At 41.1% G+C, this 23,916-nt stretch overlaps 1 protein-coding gene across 2 annotated transcripts; it reads left to right on the top strand.

Moving 5' to 3' along the window:
* The first annotated feature begins 1,446 nt into the window (after window positions 1-1,446).
* Window positions 1,447-23,552, top strand: pum1 (pumilio RNA-binding family member 1). 2 transcript variants are annotated; one of them, XM_040122066.1, is made up of 23 exons: window positions 1,447-1,565; window positions 5,432-5,604; window positions 7,634-7,756; window positions 8,202-8,270; window positions 9,486-9,588; window positions 10,653-10,846; window positions 11,231-11,403; window positions 11,512-11,776; window positions 11,871-11,964; window positions 12,733-12,831; window positions 12,966-13,108; window positions 13,562-13,700; window positions 13,926-14,060; window positions 14,467-14,766; window positions 14,963-15,205; window positions 16,940-17,210; window positions 18,208-18,337; window positions 18,562-18,696; window positions 19,522-19,659; window positions 20,791-20,916; window positions 21,107-21,228; window positions 21,408-21,600; window positions 22,377-23,552. In XM_040122066.1, the coding sequence occupies exons 2-23, from the start codon at window positions 5,443-5,445 to the stop codon at window positions 22,506-22,508; spliced, it is 3,489 nt and encodes a 1,162-aa protein (XP_039978000.1). In that variant the 5' UTR covers window positions 1,447-1,565; window positions 5,432-5,442; the 3' UTR covers window positions 22,509-23,552. The 2 variants fall into 2 exon arrangements, with proteins under 2 accessions (XP_039978000.1, XP_039977999.1); XM_040122065.1 differs by having other exon boundaries at window positions 9,483-9,588.
* The last annotated feature ends 364 nt before the right edge of the window (window positions 23,553-23,916 follow it).

Raw genomic sequence — 23,916 nt, 5'->3', positions numbered from 1 at the left:
CATGGTGATAAAGGAGAGCATGAACGTGCATGGCGACATGCTCTGAGTCATTTTTTTAGCTGGCATGGGAGACAGGGAGAGGGAAGGAGGGGGACAGGTATGAGATGAAGACTTTATCGGGTGTAAGGTAAAGTTTGAAATAATAAAATTACACTTTCTACATTAAATATGACTTCTGTTGTCATCTGTTGACACACATTTGTCTCACTGAGAGTGACTTCGTGTTTAATAAATTGAGTGCTTTCATTCCCTTGTTTTGATTACATTACATTAATATTGGGATTATGAGGCAAAGAATTACATTTGTGCCAGATTAGTTTAGTAGATTGTACAAATGATGCACTCTGGTGAGCTGATATTGTACGATGAGGATTTGATTTGTCAAAATAACGTGATGCACTTTATAGAAAGACAGGCCAACGTTACAAAAATAGTACTATGATACCGATAGAGCGATTTATTTTATGCCTGCAGTGCTTAAGAGTGAGCTTACTGTCGCCTTTTAAGTTTAGTTCATTTTAATGGTATTAAATTGATAGTCATTATTAATGTTTAGTTCTTCATAATTATTGTTTTTAGCATCATTTTCTGAGAACAGAAAAAAAAACCTAAATACATCTTTTAAAAATAATATATGACTATGACTTTTTATGCATACTTTATGCACTTCAGGCTGCTTAATCTGGTATGAGTGGACACTAGAAGTATGTCTAGCAGCCTATCCTATATCATCCCCATCATTTCCATATCATTACCATTGGTTTTCTTAAAAGGGCAGACACAATCTACTGTATCCACATTACGTCACCCACACCCCGGCGCAGGATTTCTCTCCGGTCTGCAGCCTCGGGGTTACCGCTGGCACATTTCCAAAAAGCCACCGGGGTATTTTTGTTATCAAGGCCACACGATCCCCTTTTCACACAGTCCACTTACTACATTCCGCAGGTGTAACGGAGCGACCAGCAGCCACACATTCGCTGACGGTGTGGCGCAGCACGTTGCCATGGCTGCCAAGCACCCCGTTACCGTAGAGACCCCGGTACATTGTGTACAGTCCACCTCCCGACAAAATCACGTAATGTCCCCCGTATAATCGGGGATAATGACACTATTTACAGAGACACACAACTATGTCACTTTTTTTACTGGAAGTATCACGAATGTCGTGCAAAAATTTCAGTATATTCTGTGATATTTCTACTTCAATTTAAGTGACGTCCGCCGTTCCACTTACAAAAACGGCTGTACAGGGGGTGTCAATTGAAATAAAAATCTCTATTTTATTCCTCCACTGTCAAATATGTGAATGGGGTCAAAACGAATCCCGATATAAATACACTCCACATTACAAATAGACTACACACATAACAAAGGGACCGGTCCGGTGCGACCCTCCCTCCCCTCCCGGTTGGCGCAATGAACCGCACACTCGCTCTCATCCTTTCCCGTCATGCAGCGCTCTTGCCTGCTCCTCCGTCGAGCCGCCATGTTGTCGGAGTGAAAGCCTGGGGTGTCAGAGAGAAACTGGGGACGAAATCCGTGACCATCCACCCTCTCCGCCGGTGAGTATCATGTGTTACGCGGTCGCGGTAGCACGGGACATTGTTTATTCGCGCATTGGTGCCGGTATTGCTGTTATGGAGGCTCTGAGAGGGGTTAAACAGGAGTATTTTGTGAGGCTGAAGCAGCTGCCTCCCTTTCTGCTGCCTGCCTCCTTCCTCCCGTTGTGTCGGTCTTCCGCTCCAGACAGCTCTCGGGCCTTTGTTAGCATCCGCGTCATGGGGACCTGTGGGGCTGCAGGCTCGGCAGACAGAGAGAGACCCCCGGGTGTATATTAATAACAAGATAATGATATTATGGGACCACCGCCGCCGCTGTTAAAAACAGTATGAGGAGCCCGTGTCTGGTCACCGGTTCGCCCGGGCTGAGCTTGTGTCGGGAGGCCGTGTTATTGTTGGTAGACATGGGCAATGAACCCTCCATAACAGATCCGAGACTTGGCGTGAGTGGACGCAGATGCATGAAAATGAAACCCCCGGTAATTGTCGCGACCCTTTTCACGAAACAACTACACACATCCCTTTCGCGTTGATGTGTCATGTCTTCTAGGGGAGAAATATTTTGTCTGTGTTAAGACACCTAACGTTATCTCCTGCTAGCTGCAGGTTGCCTGCTCGTATTGTCACACCCCTGTCTGTGCCCGGTATGCGGTGGATTGATCCCCGGTTTTGAATAATGATTAACCCAGTTAGATTATGGAACACGGTGCCTGTTTCCGGGTGCTGAGTTAAACTTGTAGCATAACAAGTGGTGTGCGCCTCGCTTTGGGGAATGGCCACACGGTTGTGGATTTCCGGGTGTTTCTCTACCTGATTTCGAGCTGTAGCAAAAGAATGAAGAGCTTACATTTCCGTGCTTCTGAATGGAGAGTGGCAGATGAAAACAAACACAAGACTACATATGTGAATGATCAGTTGGCAAGCTGGTTTGTTTTTATCTTTTGGGACTGTTCAGGCGGTCAGCTCATGCTTTTTGTCTTTATGGAGGGGGTGTGTTGCACAGTGGTTTCAGCGGACTTTAGAGAGAGCTGCATGTGTTGGAAATTTCATAGTGTCAGACAGTCTCTTGCAAAGGTAATTACTGTATATGGCCCGGTGTAAAAAGAACCACTTGTAATTTCCTCGTGGCCTGTAGGGACACTAATGTGAAACTGGTAATTTTAACAGAGATTAGAGCTTGTTGAATAAGGAGAGGCTGTAAAATACAAATTATATCCCTCTGGCTGCTGAAAATCACAGAGGTTGTTGGGCCCACTGTTGACCACGACCAACAAACAGATTGGACCATACACATTGCATATATTTTGGGGTTATCACCGCACAGACAATGACAGCAGAAGGTTATTTACCCTGGTTATGTGACAGAAACACTCTGACCTTTTCAAACTAAGGACCACCAGTTTGTCTCCATTTCTTGGCAAATAAAGTCAGTAACCTCCCGTGTGTAAACTTACTAAGATAATGCTACTTTTTAAATTTTTCCATGTACAAAATACATTTAACTGTCAGCTATTGGATACAAATTCAGATAATTCAGTCTAATACCATTAATGGCAGTTAATTATGTTTTAGAGGTGTAAATTAAACTTTATTTAAACTTTTGGCGGCTGTAGTTGGTGGTGGTGTTGCTGTATTGTGTTACACTGAGAGGTGATTCTAATATTTGCATCTAATATTAGAGACACCTCAGTATACTACAGTACATCTCAAGAGCACCACGAACCAGAGTGACCATAAAGTTTAATTAATACCTCTCTTTAACAATTTGCCTTCATGAAGGTAAGATTCATTACAGTATTGTTATATTATACTGCGTTAGTTTTTAGTTAAGTGCACATAATAAACTGGTACATGAGTGTGCACTGTATCAGTTGTAATGGTGTGAACTGATACTATGACCGGTAGCAGTGATCTGCAACTATTTCCCACCTGAAGCTATGTCTGTATGGGGTTTCATAATAACCAAACCTCTGTGGGTAGAAAACCTTAAACCACACAAGGGTAATTAATCAGTGACTTACACCATCTGCAGATCACTGAGAAACATTTCCCAATACTATTTAGGAATGCATAATATGGAGTATGTTTCAAAGGTTCCTGTACGCTTAACTTTTATCTTTATGGTACATTTGATTGGAGTTGGAACCATTATGTTTAGCTCCAAATAAACACAGAAGTTTACAGTATGATATGCTGCCTAGAGGTTAGCAGGTAAATCCACCTGCCTCCTGGGCTAGCTTGTCAAGTGATTCCCTGGTTTGTATCTATAACTGTTGAACCTAGTTCTCTTGTTCTGATTATCCGCATTAAAGTAGCTTTGATGGCATGTTATCCCTCTGCCCCAAGAATGTTAGACCTACAGTGTGTTCAATATTAGTTTTGTCCCTTATTTGGCTTCAATCTACAAACTTTATCATGTGATCTGTTTTTTTTTTTTTAATGATTAATCTAATTATGTTAGATTGACATTTACATCAAATTTCTTTTAGATTAGTGCTGTGCTGTGGAACAATATGCAGATCTATAGTCAAACTAAACATTACACCAGTTAATCTAACAAATTAGACCATTTTAAACCAAATGAGGACTGTTAGTACAATGTTCTGCTGCAGTGATAAATTGGGATCAAAGAATCTGCACTACTATTAGAGACAACTCATGTCAAAGTGTCCTTGGGCAAGATACTGAACCCCAAATTGCCCCCAATGTATCATTGGCGTTTGAGTGAGTGTGTGTATGTATAGAAAGTGCTGTATGTATAGAAAAGTGCTGTATGAATGTGTGTGTGAATGGGTGAATGTGGCATGTAGTGTAAAGGGCTTTGAGTGGTCGATGAGTCTAGAAAAGCACTTTATAAGTGCAGTCCATTTACCATTTGCACTCTGCTATGACAGTCTTGGATTCAGCTGGCTCAGAGGGAACACTGTTCACTATACTGCACTGTGCAGTATAAGTTTTATTATCTACCCCTAGCTAGTAGAGTAAATAAGCCCTGGAAGAGATCCTACATTTATGACTGTTTAAAAGTTAAATTGTTGTTGAGACTATTTTAGAGAGGTCTTGATTCGGTTTTTATGGTTAATCTTGAGGCTGTAGTTTTTGGTGCTGTTGAAGTGTATTGTATTATACTCACACCGATATAAATGGATTGGACGAAGTATTAGAGACACATTTTAACCTCCATGGGGGTAGGATTTATTGCAGTGCAGTTATGTTAAACTCCATTTTAGCTAGGTGTACCAAATAAACTGGCAACTGAGTATAGTTTAACATGAAAACCAGTTCAAGCTACAGTAATTGTTGAGATATTTTAGCATCTGTTGTTTCGCCAAATTCTAAAATGACTAAGATATCAGCTCAATTTACATGAGATTACATTGAGCGTACATCTCTCATTCATGTAGGACCGATGTATGTATTGAATTACAGAAGAGTGACACTGACTCTGAACTTTGATCATAAATCACTTTAACAATAAAATGACAGGCAAAGGATAAGATAAGCTATTTGTTTTACCCCAAATTTTTTTCTGCTGAGGTTGTAGAACATGGATCATAGCTTCTATTTGTCATGATTTAACTGCTGTGATCATTAGCTAGTACAGCACACTGGAACAAGGAGTTAAAAAAAGTTCTCTGTGCATATGTTATTGCGGGATATAGTTACAAAAACTTTTTTAAACTGACTTGCTCCATCACACTGACTGGATTTATATTCTTAACGACAGCACATTAGTTTGAGGTAGGTGTAACTAATAAACTGGCAACTAAGCTTAAGGTCCCCATTCTGAAAGAGTAAATTTGGGTCAGAGCTTATCAAACATTTTGTTTGTTCAACATACTGATTCAGATGTATTTCACTCCCGACAGGCTGTGGTGGAATGAGCAGTGTGTGTGTGTTGAAGAGGAAAGCAGTGCTCTGGCAGGATTCATTCAGCCCCCACCATAGAACTACATCTCCCAGCATGCCCGTGGTGCTGAGCAGCGGAGGACATGCCCCTCCAACTGGGCAGACCCCTCAGACCACACCCCCCAGCCAGCAGGTAATACCCATAACATTTACACCTTTACATATTTCAATCACACATGGGCAGATGTGTCTGTTGTAAAGAAACATCTCACTGTGAACTATGTGGTCTTCCAGCCTGTGTCATTGGTTCTTTAGTACTATATGTGGTATTAAAGTGCTGGTCACATTGAAAGAGAAACTAGTATTCTACCAGAGTAGTAGGTCAGACGGAAACTGTGTTGACATTGTTCAACAAAGTTGGTTAAAATTGTGTTTTTGGAAATAAAAACAGCATATGCAATAGAAACACCTGAGGGTAGCCATTAGCAAAAGTGATGCAAAAATTGACCAGGAAGTCGTGTTCCCCTCTGTAACTAATGATTCAGGTTGAAACGGGCTGTAATTGTCAGGTTTTAAATTGATTATAAATGTGCTACACACGTCTGACAGAGGATCGTATTATGTTATATTTGAGAAATGCAGATTAGATTTTACAGTTAAGACTTAGGTTTGGTTGAATTATTGGTCAATTAAATGATAAATCAGTTAGTCAACTTTGCAGAAATGGATGGCTGCTTTTCAATTTTGAATTCATTGTAGTAATTTATCTGGTTAAAATAATAAACATTCTGTGGTTACAGCTTCACAGATGTGAGGATTTGCCGCTGCTTTTCCTGTTTCATATACTTAGAAGTTGAATTTTTTATATTTTTTTTTAATTTCTCTTTTCTAAACTGTTAAATGAGCTGTTTGAAGTCAGTGACTGATCACTTGAGTTGGTCAATTGTCAATATAGTTACTTTTAAAAGTTATTCTGCACACTTTATAGACTAAAATATTAATTGATTAATTGAAGAATAAATAATGATTTGAGAGAAAAAATTGTTTATTGCAGCTACAGGGAGGTTACAGTAATGCCTAATAATCAGCTCCAGATCTCTGTTTTTATATCCTTTTTGGCTAGTATAGCTGCTGCTGTTAAGTAGAATAGCTGTTAACCTATTCAGGGTTGCTGTTAGTCAGGCAGGCTAGCCATGCTACTATAAAATGTGTAATAAAGCTAATTGTAGTTGTTTGGCTGTCTGAAATGTGGTCCCGTGTTACTAACTGATAACAAGGTTAGTATTTTTCATGGCTAATCCTGGGGAGAGAAAAAAACGGTCCATCTGATAAATAACAATTTAGTCCGATTGAATGACATCTTGGTAACTCGTTCTACTGAACACTTTGCGTGTACAGCAAATGACCAAGCCCAGTCATTTCCAGTACATGCCGACTGGTTCTTTGATGACACCGTCTTGTGGGGGATTTTGTGTTCATCCTCAAAATGGGTAAGAGAGGAAGTCAGCATAAGCTTTGCCACTGAAGTGAAGAAATGCTGCCTCCTATTTGAGTTTTACAAGGGAGGATGTGGTTCTAAATACCTCAGCCTACAGTGCTGTTTTCATGACGACGATGAATTCAGAAAATGCATATGATACATTTGGACTCCTTTTTAAACATATGGTCATAAGGTTGAAAAAGGTGTTTGGATGAATTGTTTTCAATGACCTGGCAGAAAACTTCTGATTATTTCCACCTGGGCTTTAATGTCTTTACTTTTTTTCTCCAGTAGATAATTTACTCCACTCTTAAGAGAGATATTGAAGAACTAGTAGCCATCCTGCATTCCTTGCTAAGAGACTAAAAAATGGGCTTTTTTTTATAGTAGCACAATAACTGTGGAGTTTTAATGCTGGAAACATTAAATCATTTGATTTTGTTTAGTTGTTAGTATTTCGATTTTGATTTATATGCTTTTTTCACTTCTGTTTTTTCTGCTTTTCATGATGTGTGTATTTGTCTGTTCACTCACAGTGTATTGATGTTTATTTGTATATGACGTGTATTTAAATGTGAGCATGCTCAAGTCTGTGTGTGTATGTCCTCTTCCTGCGCTTTTTTCTTTTCTTTTTTTTCTCTTATAAACAACTATACCTGCGTGTCTCCAGTTGTTGCTCAGATACACTCTGCCTGTGACTGTTGCCAGTAATTTCAGGATAATGTGCATGTGTGTCTCTAAGGGTGTGGCGGGTGCTGGACGTTCCCAGGATGATGCCATGGTAGACTATTTCTTCCAGCGGCAGCACGGCGAACAGCCCGGCAAACATCGCTGGCCCACTGGGGACAACATCCATGACAGCCAGGTGTGTATGTGTTAATGTTGCAAAAGATGGATACTGTTGCAGTATTGGTACTTTTATTGTATCTTGTCATATTTATTATTGTTTGCTCGTATTCGGATGTAAATATAAAATCACGCCTTAGACATATTGAAAAAATTTCATTCCCTGTCTGCAAAATTCCACTGTTCATTACATGGGAGAACGTGGGAGTCAGGGGAAACAAATTGTTTTCTTAGTTTTATTTTGAAACTTCAAAACACCAGCATTAGCAGGTATTTAATGTTTTTTTAAAAAAAATGCAGCTTTTAATTGATTTCAATTTGAACAACCTTTAGAGTTTTTAAAAAGGCTTTGTTAATTACCAATTAACATAGCTAATTAAAGTGTAGATTATGTTGGTACATTGTTTGAGTGTGAGACACATAGTGTAATGCTTTTCATGTCTCACTGGGCTTTCTGTCTGCAGGTGCGGTCCATGGACGAGTTGAACCATGACTTTCAGGCTCTGGCTCTGGAGGGACGTGCCATGGGAGAGGTGAGACATCAGGGTTGATGGTTGGGGTCACACATTGTCTAGGAGAAAGTGACTTATGTGACTATGTAGTCTCACGTCAGCACTCACCCTAATCAGGCTGCCCTGTATCTTGCTACTTGGGCACCCGGCTGAATAGACACATACTCGATCTCTGTCAGATAGTCAAACTTGAATAACAGGAAATCTAAGAAAAAGCAATAGATCAGTTGCTTGCCGAAAGGCCTATGAGACAAAAGGGTTTGCATTGTTTTTCCATATGAAGAGCTTTGAAAAATGAGAAGACCCTGAGCAGAGAGGCTTTTTAAATTGAGCTGGTTTGAAAGGCTGTTGGCATTTATTAAAGACAATCTACACTCAGTAACTCTGTTAATATCGGACCAGTGCCTACAATTAGTTTTTGGCTTGTTGAACATAGTGCCGATGTACGTCAGGTTTTTAAAATCTTTTGTTTGCATTTTATGCTTGTTGAGTGTTCAAGTATTATTAATGATTGTACAGCTATGGACTGCAATACGTTTATAATGTAAAGAATAATACCACATTACATTATTTCTTTTCACCTAGAAAGATACATTTTTTTAAAAGCAGCATAGCAGTTTAAATTGATTTTCAAATTTGAAGTCCCTATGCAACCAAGAGTTGTTGTTTCCTGTTGCCAGAAGATACTGATCACAGCGATTCACAGAAATATTCAGACTGTAATAGTAAGTGAAAAAAGATAAAGAGAGAAACACATATGAGCTACTGGTAAGGTGCTAGTCTCTTTACAGTAAATCCAAACACTTCGAAAGTAGTTAAAACTATTCAAAATAATTGACATTTTAGAATGAAAATAATGAGCCCTGATCATTTTAAAAACAAAATAACAAACAAAATAACGCGGTAGTTTGTTGACCAGAATGACCCTTACGTGTCAGTTTCGGGTGCAGTCAGGGATCAGAGTGCTGCAACTCGTGTGTATTACTGGAAATCGCACTGCATTACTGACTGCTTGATACTAAAAAAGTTTCCAAAACAAAAGCAAGTGATATTCCGAAGGTTATATCTTTTAGTAAGATTTAAAGACTGAAATGGCCAGTTACACAGATTAATGAGCTAGTATAGAATTTCATTTTGCCCATTCTTCCATGTGCTTGCAATATCTGTGTAATCATTTTTACCCTTTTTTTTTACCAACGATTCTCCTCTCTGTTGTCTGTTGTGTCCCTGCAGCAGCTGCTAACTGGTAAGAAGTTCTGGGAGACAGATGACTCTGGGAAGGATGGACCAAAAGGGATCTTCCTGGACCAGTGGAGGGACAGCGCATGGGGTGCCTCAGGTATACACCTTATCTGTCTTACATTTTTGATACGATGGCAGACGGCAGGGTGTTATGAATGCAGGAACTTTGTGAAACATGTCAGTTTTTATTATTCACAAGTACATCCAAGAAACCACCAGAATACTCGCTGTCTAGTGTTAGAATATATGTATATTTGGATTCCTGTCAGACTCAAAAGCTGATGTCAGAGTGAAATCATCCTAATGTTTTCCCAGATGATGATATGTGATTTGAGATTTCTGCTCTATCATGTCAGAAGAATGCAGTTATTTCTGTAGGCATGATGACAAAATAAATATCCTTGCATTTCTGAAGCCGTGTGCCTTGGCTTGCGGGACAGTACAAGACACTCATGTTGAACTGATGTTGAACTGACGTAGAACTGTTGATATATAATCTGCATTTGGCCACACTGTTGATGATGTATAGCTTCGTATCACATATAAGATCCCTGACCCAGACCGAGCTCTCTAAGACGACAAGGAAATCCTTTCAAAAATATACACTCAGTGGCCACTTGTTTTTAGATCCACATGTCAAATCTAACACACTCCAATAAAACAGCCAAGCCATAAATTCTCCCTTTTACAAAGTTTATCAACAAACACTGAGCATTATAAATGTCATTAAAGTAGACTTTATGGCAAAACAGTTGGATTGGATTGGATTGGATTGGATTAGATTTTACAGGTGTACTAAATAAAGTGGCCACTGAGCATATATCTTGGCTCACAATTTAAAAAAAAATTAAGAAGCCTCAGTAGAGGCAATTCAAATAAAACCCCCTCCATTAAAGGCCTAATGTGCAATGCAGCCATAAGTGGCAGAGGTGTCACCCTATGAGACTTTCTCAGGAAATACATGCTGAGTTGTCGGGATGATAAAATCTCAATGTGCCGTTACTGCTCTGTTTGACAAGTACTTGTGAAGTTAAAAAAAAAAAATATTGTCCTGTTAATGTTGCTAACGTGTTATGCTATCACTTTAACAGTTTATGGAGCAAATATAGTTTTCCCCTGTGCACAAATGTTATTCAACAGTCCCTGTGCCCCTCATTGCAGATCACTCAGTGTCTCAGCCAATCATGGTGTCCCGTCGGCCAGGGCAGGGTTTCCATGGCGGAGGTGAAGTTGGGGTGGGCTCGGTGATGTCACCGCGGTCTGAGAGTGGAGGGTTGGGTGTTAGCATGGTGGAATACGTCCTCTCCTCCTCGCCAGCTGACAAGCTGGATTCCTGTCTCCGAAAAGGACCTTATGTAAGGCTTGAATTATTTTCTCTCTTTTTCTGTTCATCAGTAATATCACAGTCTGTCATTTCTCATGCACATTTAAATTTCCCGTAATCAGTTGACAATTTTCCTTATCTTGACTTTTCATGTAACTACTTGAGGAACCATCAGACCTTTGAATAACCTTGACTGCACACCTAATCTGTCATTCTTCTCTCACCGTTTGTCCCTTGTCAGACCATGTTTGTCAACTTGGGACAAGTGCTCTTTCTCACCTTGTCCATGTTAGTCTGTTCTCCCCGTCCTGTACCTTTTTGTGTGTTTACAATCTATCACTGTCATGTTATCAGCACCTCTATATTTGTTTTCCACTGTATCAGTTACATTTCTTGTCTTCCACTCATCACACAGGGGCAGAGGGATGGAGAGGTGGAGGAGGAGAAGAGGGAGAAGCCAAAGGCAACGTTTGAGGGAGAGAAACTGAAAGAGCTGACAGAAGGTGAAGCTGATGTCATCAGTGACGTCATCAACCCTAATGGCCTGCCTGTGCAGAATGGCCTCGATGTGGATGTCAAAGAGTTTGGGTATGACATAGTGTGAAAGAGGGACACACACGTTCACAGCTTGTGTTCAAACTCTACAAACAGCCTTCAGATGTAAACTTGAAAACTTCTCCTTTCTCACCCATGCAGTCGTCCCCCAGGCAACATGCCGGCCCCTGGCCCTGAGGGTGACCTGCTTGGGGGTCCCGGGGGTGTAGGGACTGAGGGCCTGACACCCCTGGGAGGTGGTGGAGGCCCCAAGCCCCCTGAGGACTTCTCTGGTGTAGAACAGGGTGGTGTCACCATGGACCCTATGGAGTCAGTGATGGAGCCACTTCAGTTTGACTACAACTCCCAAATGCCCATGGACTCTGCACCGACTGTGGGTCTATTTGATTACACTAACCAACAGCAGGTAGGAGAGAGTAGTATACAAGCCTTTGTTGAGCTCTCGGAGAGACTCTGCTCCAGTGAAATTAAATTTGATTTACTTGTTGTTCTGTCTGCAGCTGTTTCAGAGAAACAATGCCCTAGCAGTGCAGCAGTTAACAGCAGCCCAGCAGCAGCAGTATGCCTTGGCAGCAGCACAGCAGCCTCACATTGGTAAGAGAGTGCATGTGGATATACACGCACGGGTATATGAGCAGGAAAACTCAATGTAAACATCTAATTTGTTATTTGAGATTTTTGTCATGTTTAATTTAGCAAGTTTTCTAACTATCACTGCGCTCTTAAGTGACACAAATGAAAGGAAAATACTTTTTAACACTTTTTAACATCGCTACGTACCACCATACGCCACTATCCACAGCTTAACAACAGAATGGGAAGTGCACCACATTGTTTTACACAGGGCCCTATATTATCTAAAACAATAATTTGGAAGTAAAGTAAAAAGAAAAACAAAGTTAACTTTGGCTGAAATTTCAGACCAAAAGTAAGACTTATATTTTCCCATAAGGGGGAAAATATTAAATTCCCTTAAATTTGCAGGAATTTTATTCATTAACTGGGCAGTATCAGTGACTCAACAGCAGTGAAACCTTGGCTGCTGCAATTTCTAGTTTTTAACATTGGAGCAAAAGAACACGGTAGTTACAAGACACTACATGTTTTTGCAGACCCGTGGTAACTAATTAATGTGGAGTTAAAATTTGTCGAGTAATGCTGAACAGACCCATTTTTGCACCAACCTCATAAAGGTCTCAAATCTGGAGATGTTTATTTGATTTGTATATAGAGTCTTAATTATGGATTTGCATCAGTGGTTATAATGTGTTGAAGCTTGATTCCAGAAGTTTATGACTTTACTCCATGTATTACGGAAAACCTTTTGGCCCTCGTTCATCTTTTCCCTCCATGTGTTGTCAGGTCTGGCCCCAGCATTTGTGCCCAATCCTTACATCATCAGTGCTGCACCACCTGGGACAGACCCCTATGCAGCCGGCCTAGCTGCAGCAGCTACACTCGGTGAGATGTTCTCATTTTGAAATGGGCCCTGAGCTCTATTTAGATGTTGTTTAATGGCTTTTGGAACCATTACAAAACACGCATAAACACAGACACAGTCGTCCTATCTCAACAGTATATTTATTTTCGTCTAGGTCCAGCAGTGATGCCTCCCCAGTACTACGGTGTGACCCCCTGGGGGGTCTACCCTGCCAATCTTTTCCAGCAGCAAGCTGCTGCAGCCAACAGCTCGGCCAATCAGCAGGCAGCAGGCCAGGGCCAGCAGAACCAACAGCAGGTCAGTCAGGCGCTCGCCAAAAAACTGGCATGCTGAATGCCCACTAGCTCAAGATGTTTCTGTCAGAGCTCTCTTTATGTGCCAGATGAAATGTGCATCCAGTCTTAATGCTGCTCTACTTGGATCTGTTAACAGAAAATTCATTGTAGACTCTGTAGATTATGAGGCAATCAGCAGGAGACTGCTGTTCGTTACTTACTTATGCTTATGCTAGAAGTGTCCTCTTATCCTGACTATTTATTACATGCCAACCTGTGTCTCTGTGTGAAGGCACATTCTTAAATGTAAACATTAACTACAAGAGCCATACATATTAAAAACTTGTATATACATTTCACCACAGGTTCTCTGCTTCGGAACAGATTTTGAAAGATTTTGGAGCACCGTTTTTGTATTACTATGCAAATTGATGATGGCAATTCAGATATCCCTTGTCTTTCTGGCTTTGTGAAGGTTATGCGTGCTGGGGGCAGCCAGCGACCTCTGACCCCCAGCCAGGGTCAGCAGGGTCAGCAGAATGACCAGCTGGTTGCAGCAGCAGCAGTCAACTCAGCCCTCGCCTTTGGGCAGGGGTTAGCAGCAGGAGTCCCTGGTGAGTATGACACTCTGCAAACTGGTTTTATTTCTTAGGAAAAACTCCCAATAAACCCAGTTACGTTTGCTATTACAGCACTGTTAACTATAAAAACGGATATTGAAATTGAACTAAAATAGCTCACAGCCCCCATATGTACACGATAGTTTGGAGGAAACACGCCATGCTAAAATCAGTTTAGATACTCTCTGAATATTTCTTTTGTTGCTGTCTCTTTCTCAGGGTACCCAGTCCTTGCCCCTGCAGCCTACTATGATCAGACAGGGGCCCTGGTGGTCAACACTGGAGCTAGGAGTGGCCCTGTCCGCCTCATGGCCCCTGCCTCTGTCATTATATCTCCTTCCGCAGCACAAGCAGGTAACACAATAATGCATGTGAAGCCACGGTCAGAAGAGTCTGGGCTGCCTTTTTTTTTTTTTTTTTTTTTTTATCTGTAGGCAACAGGACAAAAATGGAGTGTTATGCACACAAAAATAGGATTACACATTGTGGTCCAGCTAACCTGAATCTGCAATTTAGAGATTATGAATCTGTACCTTCAAGTCTAGCCTTTTTTTAACAAGGAGTTCCAATGAATCAGCATCTTCAGTCTCAAGGGGAATTTAATCAATACTGGCATTAAAGTGAAGAATTCTTAGTGATGTGAAAAATTTGTAGGATTATTTACTCAGTGTTTGAAAAGGACACTTAATTGAGCTGGAAGGAAACCTGTGAAAACACTTATTCCTCTCACTGTAATCTCCTGCTGTTTCTCTTCCACCAGTTGCAGCAGCAGCAGCATCCGCAGGCGGTGCCAATGGTGGTCTTGGCGGTGGGGCCAATGGTCCGTTCCGTACCATGACGTCCCAACAGCCTCAGCAGCAGGGCGGCCCCGGTGGCGCTCTGGGAGGGAGCTCCTTCTACGGATCCTCCTCCCTCAGCTCCTCCTCCCAGAGCTCCTCTCTTTTCTCACAAGGCTCGGCCCAGCCTGGTCCTGGGTCTGCCTCCTTGGGCTTCAGCCAGCCTGCCTCCTCTTCCCTCGGTGCCACACTGGGGGCCACGCTGGGAGGCTTTGGCACTGCAGGTAGGAATACAGCTTTTCACATGATCCACTGTCAGAGAGGTCAGCTGAAGTTCTTTGGAGGTTCATTGTCCTCAATTAAATATAAGTGGCATACACCAAAACTTAGCTGTTAATAGTTAATCAACTGTTCTTTTGTTTAACATTTAACAATTCCTGTAGATACTATGATCTAATGAATGTCTTTGTCTCCCTCTAGTGGCCAACTCAAGTGGTGGAAGTGGGTCCAGACGGGACTCCCTGACAGGAAACAATGAGTTGTACAAACGCACGCCCTCCAGCCTCACCCCAATCGGCCATGGTGGCTTCTATAACGGCACCTTGGGCTTCAGTCCTTCCCCTGGCCCTGTGGGCATGCCCCTGCCCAACCAGGGCCCCTCCCATTCCCTCACACCCCCACCTTCACTGTCCAATCACAGCTCCTCGTCCAACCTCAATCTTGGTAAGTGTCTTTTTTTTTATTTTATTTTTTTTATTTAAGTGATCTATAACTTCTTGAAAATCTTTTTTTTAATGATCGACTCTGTGCAAACGGTGCAGTAAACAAGACAAAACAAGTGTTCACATGTATTTACATCAGTTGCTGTTCTTCATTTAAAGTTAGCATGACAGGTTTTTAGCTATGATGTATTGGACACACCTACGGTATGAGGACTCCATTAACGTCACTGCTTTAGTTTATTGAGGCTTAATACACAGTGTCAGTTTTGATCCTATTTAGAACATTGACCTATCTTTATTTTTAAATTAGGTAGGTGGTTTAAATTTTTACATCCATAAATGTAATTTTTAAATATTTGGTCGAACAAAAATTGTTGTACATGCCCTCATGTAGTCTTATATCCTAAAAATGTAATTTTCACATATCTACATTTTATGTTAACATTTACACTTAAAAGTTTTTAAAATGATTATACTAAATCTTTCCAGTCTAGCTTGCACTGAATTAATGTTGCAATTAACAAGATTTTCCAAACCAAAAGACTAAAATGCGACGGCAGATTTGTAAGAGAGAAAGTTTTGAGGGATTAATGACCAGCTGAGACTTTTGTTGGTTCCTGTGTGTTTTCCATAATTGACAGTTGGCAGAGTGAAGTGTAATGCAAACACTCAACTCCAATACGAAGAAGAAGAAAAGACAACAATCAAACAAACTCACAAAGCCAAGTTGAGGCTTTGTAGTGTCTCTGGTAGATTATGTAACTTTGGCAATTTTCAAGTTTTTAGGGGTATCATACTATACAAATACATAAACAGCAGTAAATGGCACCTTTTTTGAAGGGAGGAAACTGAGCCGCGATATCCTCAACTACACCGTGTAAAGACACTTACTGGAATATCCGCATATTCTGTCAAGTTTTAAATCATTCTCCAGCAACAAAACTTCAGACAAATATTTATCTACCACCTGGTACAGATGTTGCTGGAGAATATTTAATATTTATGTTTATTTGTGAAGCATTTAATTTAATTCAGTGTCATTAACACTTCTATAAAACCTGCAACAAAAACTAATCTATTTTTGTTAAGGTTGTATCAGAGTTGGTAATTCTTTTTTGTTTTTTTGAGACAATAGTTTATGGTGTCACTTATTTGGATTGAAATACTTTTTATGGGCACAAGAAATGTATGTCTTTTCCCAGCGAAGCTTCGCTTCATGGTTTAGGCATTGCTGCCATCCAGTGCTGTGTTTCTGTGCTACAGAGCTAAAATGTAATTTTTACGATACTGTCTGAAAATTTTAGTGCTGCAGTGTCATCAGTTAAAAAAAAAAAAACTCTATGTAAAACCATACAAGTAATCATTTCACCAGTATTTGATTTTTAGTGCAATAAGTTAGAGGGAGAATTAAGTTTGTTCAATTTAAGTAAGCTTGTGCATGTACCGTGTCTAACAAAAAACCTAATTTAAAAAAAAAAAGGTCTACAAGTAGGACTTGTTATTGACACTATATTACATTCCTGTCTTCACCACTTTGGATATATGCATGTATGTATGGGAAGGAAAAACTTTTTGTTCCTTTAATAAATATATGCATGGAATTGGTTTTGTGTTCATAGTTCTTTGCTCAGGCCTTGTACTTCAATTGTATTTACTATAATCTTGCAATTTTTCTTTGATCTGGGAATTATTCAACTTTGTAAGAACCATTTCCATGTTCTCTCTGACCCCACAGGAGGCCTGACCAATGGCAGTGGGCGTTTCATCTCTGCTGCCCCAGGAGCGGAGGCCAAGTACCGCAGTGCCACCAGCTCAGGCTCCTCCCTCTTTTCACCCAGTAGCCAGCTGTTCCCGTCGTCACGGCTACGCTACGGCATGTCGGATGTGATGCCGTCCGGCCGGAGCCGCCTGCTGGAGGACTTCAGGAACAACCGCTACCCCAATCTGCAGCTCAGAGACATCGCTGGTCACATCATGGAGTTCAGCCAGGACCAGCACGGCAGCAGGTACACACAAATATCTCTTCAGCTTCAAATACATAGGACAAAGAAGAACCCAGCAAATCAAAATGCCCTGATAAAACATCACTACCTTCCAAGTCAATCCCATATACAAAGAAGTCTGACCTCTAAGGCAGGGCTGGATAACAACCCTGGTTAATTTCACAGTTGAGTACCGGATCAAAGTTCATGTTTCTTTTATGTTCGACACACAATGTGAGTAGGCTGAACTTGCAGATGTTTCAAGCTAACAGCCCTCGGGTCATTCCTGTGCGTATGTCGACAGACAACACTATACTGACATATTTCATGTTCATTCTCAGTTTATGCAGGTATATAAATATAAAAGTTATGGTTGTGTAAACACAGTGAATGTGACATGAATATTTGCTGCTGCTTTATCCTGTATATCCTCAAGTATTTGTTAATTTAGGGGCAGGAGCCCTGGAGGCCACTCTGGGGTCCTGGTTTCTGGGTCTGTCTGGGTTGAACCAGCAGTGCCTCAAATGCAGACTTTTCCACTGAAATGATCTATTAATACACCATGACGTCCATTCTGCACATTCCAGACATTTTCTTTCCTCAGTCTCTTCAGCATCACTGTCCTTTTTATCTCTGCTTTATGCCTGGCATATACCAATTCACCTCACAGGCGGCTTGTTTCCTTCAACTCACTTTGTTTTTTCTCCACTCTGAATTTCACCTCCTTTTTATTGAACTATTTTCTCAGGTTAAAGATACAGGAGCAGCTCTCTCTCTGTCTTTGTAGATATTGCTCACTTTATTGCTCTGTCACTCTGATGTGTTAATTTGCTGTTGCCTTTGAGTTCATCTGAACTTTGTAAATCCCCTTCGTAAACTAAGTGGGTTTTTAGGAGAGCAGGCTATCCACTTTCTCGTGAGGGTTTTATACATTGCTGTAGCTAACGAAAATTATGAATAACAAGAGAGTGTAAAGGATATCTGTGGTTAATGCAATGTTTATCCTCTCTGTCTCTCAAAGATTTATCCAGTTGAAATTGGAACGAGCCAGTTCAGCGGAGCGCCAACTTGTCTTCAGTGAGATACTGCAGGCTGCCTACCAGCTTATGGTGGACGTCTTTGGAAATTATGTCATCCAGAAGTTCTTTGAGGTGTGTATGAGGAGTTGGTCGTTATCACTACAGTCGGTGCTATGTGTGATTTGGGTCATGAAGATTGAATTCATAGGAAAATTTCAATTTTCAATTACTCTCTTGCACTACACCTGATTTTTATTTGCTTTGTGGCCTGTGTGAATGTGTTACGTACGTGGTATTGTGTCATGTATTATCAAATGGATTAGAGGATTTACAGGCTTATTTTGTGTGTGTTTTAGTTTGGCAGTTTGGACCAGAAGCTGGCTCTGGCAGAGAGGATCCGAGGTCATGTGCTGTCTCTGGCCCTGCAGATGTATGGCTGCAGGGTCATCCAGAAAGCTCTGGAGTTCATCCCCTCGGACCAGCAGGTCATTGTAAGTAAGCTAGTTCTCACTGGACTGTATGAGTGTGTAATGAAGGGAAACAGACTTGACCTTTACCCTTAAATTACCTTAATTAAACACACTCTGCCATAACCCCGCTGTAATTTGGTTGTTAATAGTCAGAAATAAAGTAGTGAAATATCCCAGTGTCCCAATTTCGAAGCATATCTACTATCTATGGGCCCATAATTCACCTGTAAATGAGAATGCATTGCTCAAGGATCACTAATTTGTATTTATATAGCAGAATGCTGCATTAATAAAGACGTGCGGCTCTCGCGCTGAAATGGCATTTTTCATCTACATTATGGGTTTTATGTTAGAGCTGCCTCATGTAGCAGCAGGTTCCTCACAGGCACTCTGTCATCAACGAGGCTAATGATACAGTTTATATGCAAATGTTGAACTGGAGGTGTTTAGATAAATCAAGCTGAATATCAGCAGGAATTGGTTAATTTAAGGTAAGGTGAGTGTGTGTGTGTGTTTTTTTTTTTTTTGTGTGTGTGTGTGTGTGTGTGTGTGTGTGTGTGTGTGTGTGTGTGTGTGTGTGTGTGTGTGTGTGTGTGTGTGTGTGTGTGTGTGTGTGTGTGAGAGAAAAGGAGAAAGGTATCCCTCTCTCCTTAATGGACCTCAATAGATTTCTTCAGGGCAACTGTTTAAAGCCCAGTGTTAGTTGTTGGGCTGTGAGCCACTGTGAAAAATAAAGATGAGTTTGGAAAATTCTTTCAGGCTATATTTGATTTCTCACAAACAATTACATGTCCCTCCCCCCTCATCTGCCTCCCTCATGCTCTGCTCTCCTCCTCCTCCCTGCAGAGTGAGATGGTGCGAGAGCTGGATGGCCATGTGTTGAAGTGTGTGAAGGACCAGAATGGTAACCACGTGGTGCAGAAGTGTATCGAGTGTGTTCAGCCACATGCGCTGCACTTCATCATTGACGCCTTTAAGGGACAGGTGGGTCCCCTCTGTGCCTACATGCAAAATATTTCCACATTCAATCACTGAATGCTGCAGGTGCTTGGCTGACATCCACACACACGAACACGTTAACTTCACTAGCTTGAGGCAGCAAGCATATTACATAGACATACATACTCAAGCCTTTCCAGGGATGGGACACGTTGCCGTAGCAACAGAAACCTCAGCCCAGTGGCAACAGCCATCTTCTATCCACCAGCTAAATGTTACATTAGCATAAAGTGTTAAAAGAAAGATTTGTGTGTTTATGCATGCTCCTTTTGTTAAATACAACTGTTGAGATTCCACTCAGGATATTTGACAGTTTGCTTCTCACACATTTGCATGTTATGTATCTGCATGTGTTCTACTCAGTGGCTCAGATTTGTTTGTGTAGCTGAAAGCATGTTAGATATTTGCTTTCACCTTCCCTGCAGGGGAGGCCAGGGTGTAGGAAAGTATGCCTATGATCATCTGGTGCTATAATCCAAGGGACTTTCTGCACTATAAGGGAGAAAAGTTTGAGAGCATTAGGGTCACGTTTAACCCCATAACAGACACGCCCATTTTGTGCACGAGCCCAAAAAATGCTGTAGCCAAAATAAAAAGGATACTGTTCTTAAAACTTTTTGATTACAGTCATAACCCTGGTCTCCTTTTGAAAGGTAAAACTTTGACTTTTTGGTTATAAAATTTAAAATGAATATAAGAGATACTGAACCAAAGTTACAGAGGCACAAACATGGAAGATATTGAAGGTTTTGTTTTTTGTTTTTTTGGCATAAAAAAGGCCTGTAGTAGTATTTTTTTTTTTTTTTTTTGTGTGTGTGTGTGTGGAAAACACTTTGGAGCCATAGCCAATAGCCTCAACCTATTCTGTGGCAACAGCTGTTGCACTGATTTGCGGATCCTAATAGAATCAGGAGACTTAGAGCTTTCGAACAATGTATAATTTTTAAAAGTTGTGTGAAGATTGAGTCCAGTACAGACCAAAACACACAGAGTAGTGCTACCAAGGCCAAAGCCTCCCACAGGTGGGATGGTGTATTTTAAAAGATTATGTTACTGAGCTCCAGGACTGTGTGTGTGTGTAATGACTAACAGTGTATAATTACTTATGTCTCTCAGGTTTTTGCCCTCTCCACTCACCCTTATGGCTGCCGAGTCATCCAGCGCATTCTCGAACACTGCCTTCCTGAACAGACGCTGCCTATACTAGAGGAGCTCCATCAACACACAGAGCAGCTAGTGCAGGTAACGCGCAGACACCCAAACTAGCACACACTGCTGTCTTTTCGCTTCCACCAGTTAGTTGGCTAATATAAAGCTTTTCTCAGAACCAGCAGATTTTGAAGTTGGCTTTGTGTTTGATGCGACGTCAGAGGGACCAGCTGTCCTCCTCACATTTTAGTTAACGTGTCCATGTGGTTTGTTTTTTATTCAGGACCAGTATGGCAACTATGTGATCCAGCACGTTTTGGAGCATGGCCGAGCTGAGGACAAGAGCAAGATAGTGGCTGAGATCAGAGGAAATGTACTGGGACTCAGTCAGCACAAGTTTGCCAGGTAAAACCCACTACAAACACAAGGTTTCAGTCTTTTCTTCCTTTCTTCCCTCCTTCCTTCCTTTGAAATAGGTTTTTCCTTCATTTCTCCAGTTACAGCCAAACTTGGAACTGAGTTTACTTTTCTCCTCCTTTTTATTTAAATTTGCCTTAACGCTCACCCCCTCTTTCTTTGTCCAGTAATGTGGTGGAGAAATGTGTGACCCACGCATCACGGGCAGAACGGGCGGTACTGATAGACGAAGTGTGCAGCCTGACTGAGGGCCCCCACAGTGCCTTATACACAATGATGAAGGACCAGTATGCCAACTACGTGGTGCAGAAGATGATCGACGTGGCAGAGCCCACCCAGCGCAAGATCGTAATGCACAAGGTAGGTGGAAAGACGGGGGTCATCGAATGTGTTGGCAGGATCAGTTTTGGCCAGCCTTTTTAAAATGAAGTTTTCAGGCATGCAGACTCTTATAATTAATGTCCCATTCGAATGTTTTCCCTTCATATCAATCAAGAGAGTATCTGTGTGATTGAAGGGGTGAGAACACAAATGTATTATGGAGTTAATGTTAAGTTTGTAGGCTATTGAGAGTGCAAACGACTTTATACTTTTAAGATATCAGTTTGAAGTAAGAAGAAGTTTTGATGGTCCCCCATATTTTTCCTTTTCTCATTTCTTTTTTATATATATATATATATATATATATATATATATATATAGATATATAGATATATAGATAGATATATAGATAGATAGATATAGATATATCAAATATAATTTTTTTTATTTTTTTGATGAATTGTTTCAGCACTAATATCAAAATTTGGACTCAAAAAAAAAACCCCCAGAAGATGTCAGTGAAAGGGGGGAAAAAACAGTATGTGTCTATCAACCCAACCCTTCTCATTTACCTGCACATCAGTAGGCTCTTGCTTAGGTCACTGTTGTCAATGGTTTCCCAGGCAATGACGCAGAAGCTGACTGAAGCTCAAGTGATCATTGATTGCGGGTGTTGTTGTTTGACGTTGACTAAACATGATATATTTTTGAAGTTGTGAAATACCTGCACAAATGAAGGGAAAACACACCAGAAATAGTGGCGTTTGAAAAGCATACTGAAGATGTCAAATATCTGTGTTCCTGTGTCTGCACAGATCCGGCCCCATATCTCCACCCTGAGGAAGTATACCTATGGAAAACACATCTTGGCCAAGCTGGAGAAGTACTACATGAAGAACGGTGTTGACCTGGGTCCTCTCTGCGGCCCACCTAACGGCATCATGTAAACCAGTTCCCCCTCCCCTTGCCTGAGATCATGTCTACCACCTGATATAAGCCCCCCCCCACCTTCCTAAGGCAGTCATGTCTGCCAGCCCCACCCTCCTGTCCTTGTCTGACCCTTCAGAAGGCATCGTGCCCACTTTGCAAACCTACTCACGGAGGACATTGAGTACCCCTCGGACCCGTTTCACAACAACCCTTCGGGAGGAGCCTGTTGCCACAGGCAGCCTTAGTTTTTGTTTGATTTTGTCGCTCCTCAACCATCCTCACCCATCGAGGGAGGAAGGGTGGGAGAGCAGGGAGTGGAGAGAGAGGTGAGACCTGCTCTGTTCATCGCTCCACTCCCTTCATGTTTGTTTTCTTTTTTTCCTTTCATTTTCCTGTTCATCGTTTCTGATAAACTGAAAAATCAGTTCACTTTTTGCTACTGCTGCATACACAATCCTAGTGCCCCCTCCTCCTCCCATCCTAGCTATTTACCACTATGAGATGGAACGAGTATTTAATTTGTCTGACATCACAGCATCATAGACAAATACACACACACATGCCATCAGCTAACCAGCAGACAGATCATTTAGCATGGGAGATTCGTTTTCTGGTCTTGCTTCTATAAATATAACGTGTATACTTGGTGTAGACCTTTGCATATATATATAAATATATATATAAAACTTTGTAGTTTTTCTGGTTTTTGATGTTGAATCTGTATCTATAATGTATCCTAGTAGTGACCACATACTTCTGACTGTATAATTGTACATTTGTAAACCCTTGTAATGTAAAAGTGCTTTACCACCCTTTTTGGTATGAGGAAAAAAAAAAGAAAAAAAAAGCTCACTCTGGAAAAAAAAAAATCTTAGAAAAAAAACCTGTGCATTTCAGTGTATATTCTCACCTCCTTGGTTGTGACATATGAGTTGTTGTATATTGTAAATTGTAATATCAAATTTTTGTTTTGAAAAGCCCTTTCTATACAGCGTAGTACTTGTACAAAGATTCGCCACGCTTGGTTTTATCTTTATCTTGTCACTGCTTAACTTAAGACGTCAATCTCCCACTGACTCCCAATTGGACACGTTCTGTTAGACTTAGTGGTGTCTTCTGGTTTATGTTGAATTTTTTTCTTGGTTTTTTTTTTTTTTTTTTTTTTTTTTAAGATCTTTTTATAAGAATGCATTACCCCATGAAATGTGTCATGTGAATGGGTATGCTGGCTGGGTGGGAGAAGTAACTTTTACTCATTTAAACCCCCCCAAACCCCTTGATTATCCATAACTGTTTTCAGGGGTAAACCCATGGATTGTACAGAGGATATTCTTGTGTTTTTTGGCATTTCTCTAGTGCTGTAAGTGCTGTATCATACTGTCCATGTCCTTTTGGGTGAGAGAGGCAGCCCGCCACAGCGCGGTG

This window comes from Xiphias gladius, chromosome 24, assembly GCF_016859285.1.
Source record: "Xiphias gladius isolate SHS-SW01 ecotype Sanya breed wild chromosome 24, ASM1685928v1, whole genome shotgun sequence".
Classification (NCBI taxonomy): domain Eukaryota; kingdom Metazoa; phylum Chordata; class Actinopteri; order Istiophoriformes; family Xiphiidae; genus Xiphias; species Xiphias gladius.
Note: the sequence above shows the minus strand (reverse complement) of the source record. Positions and strands in the feature narration are given on the sequence as shown.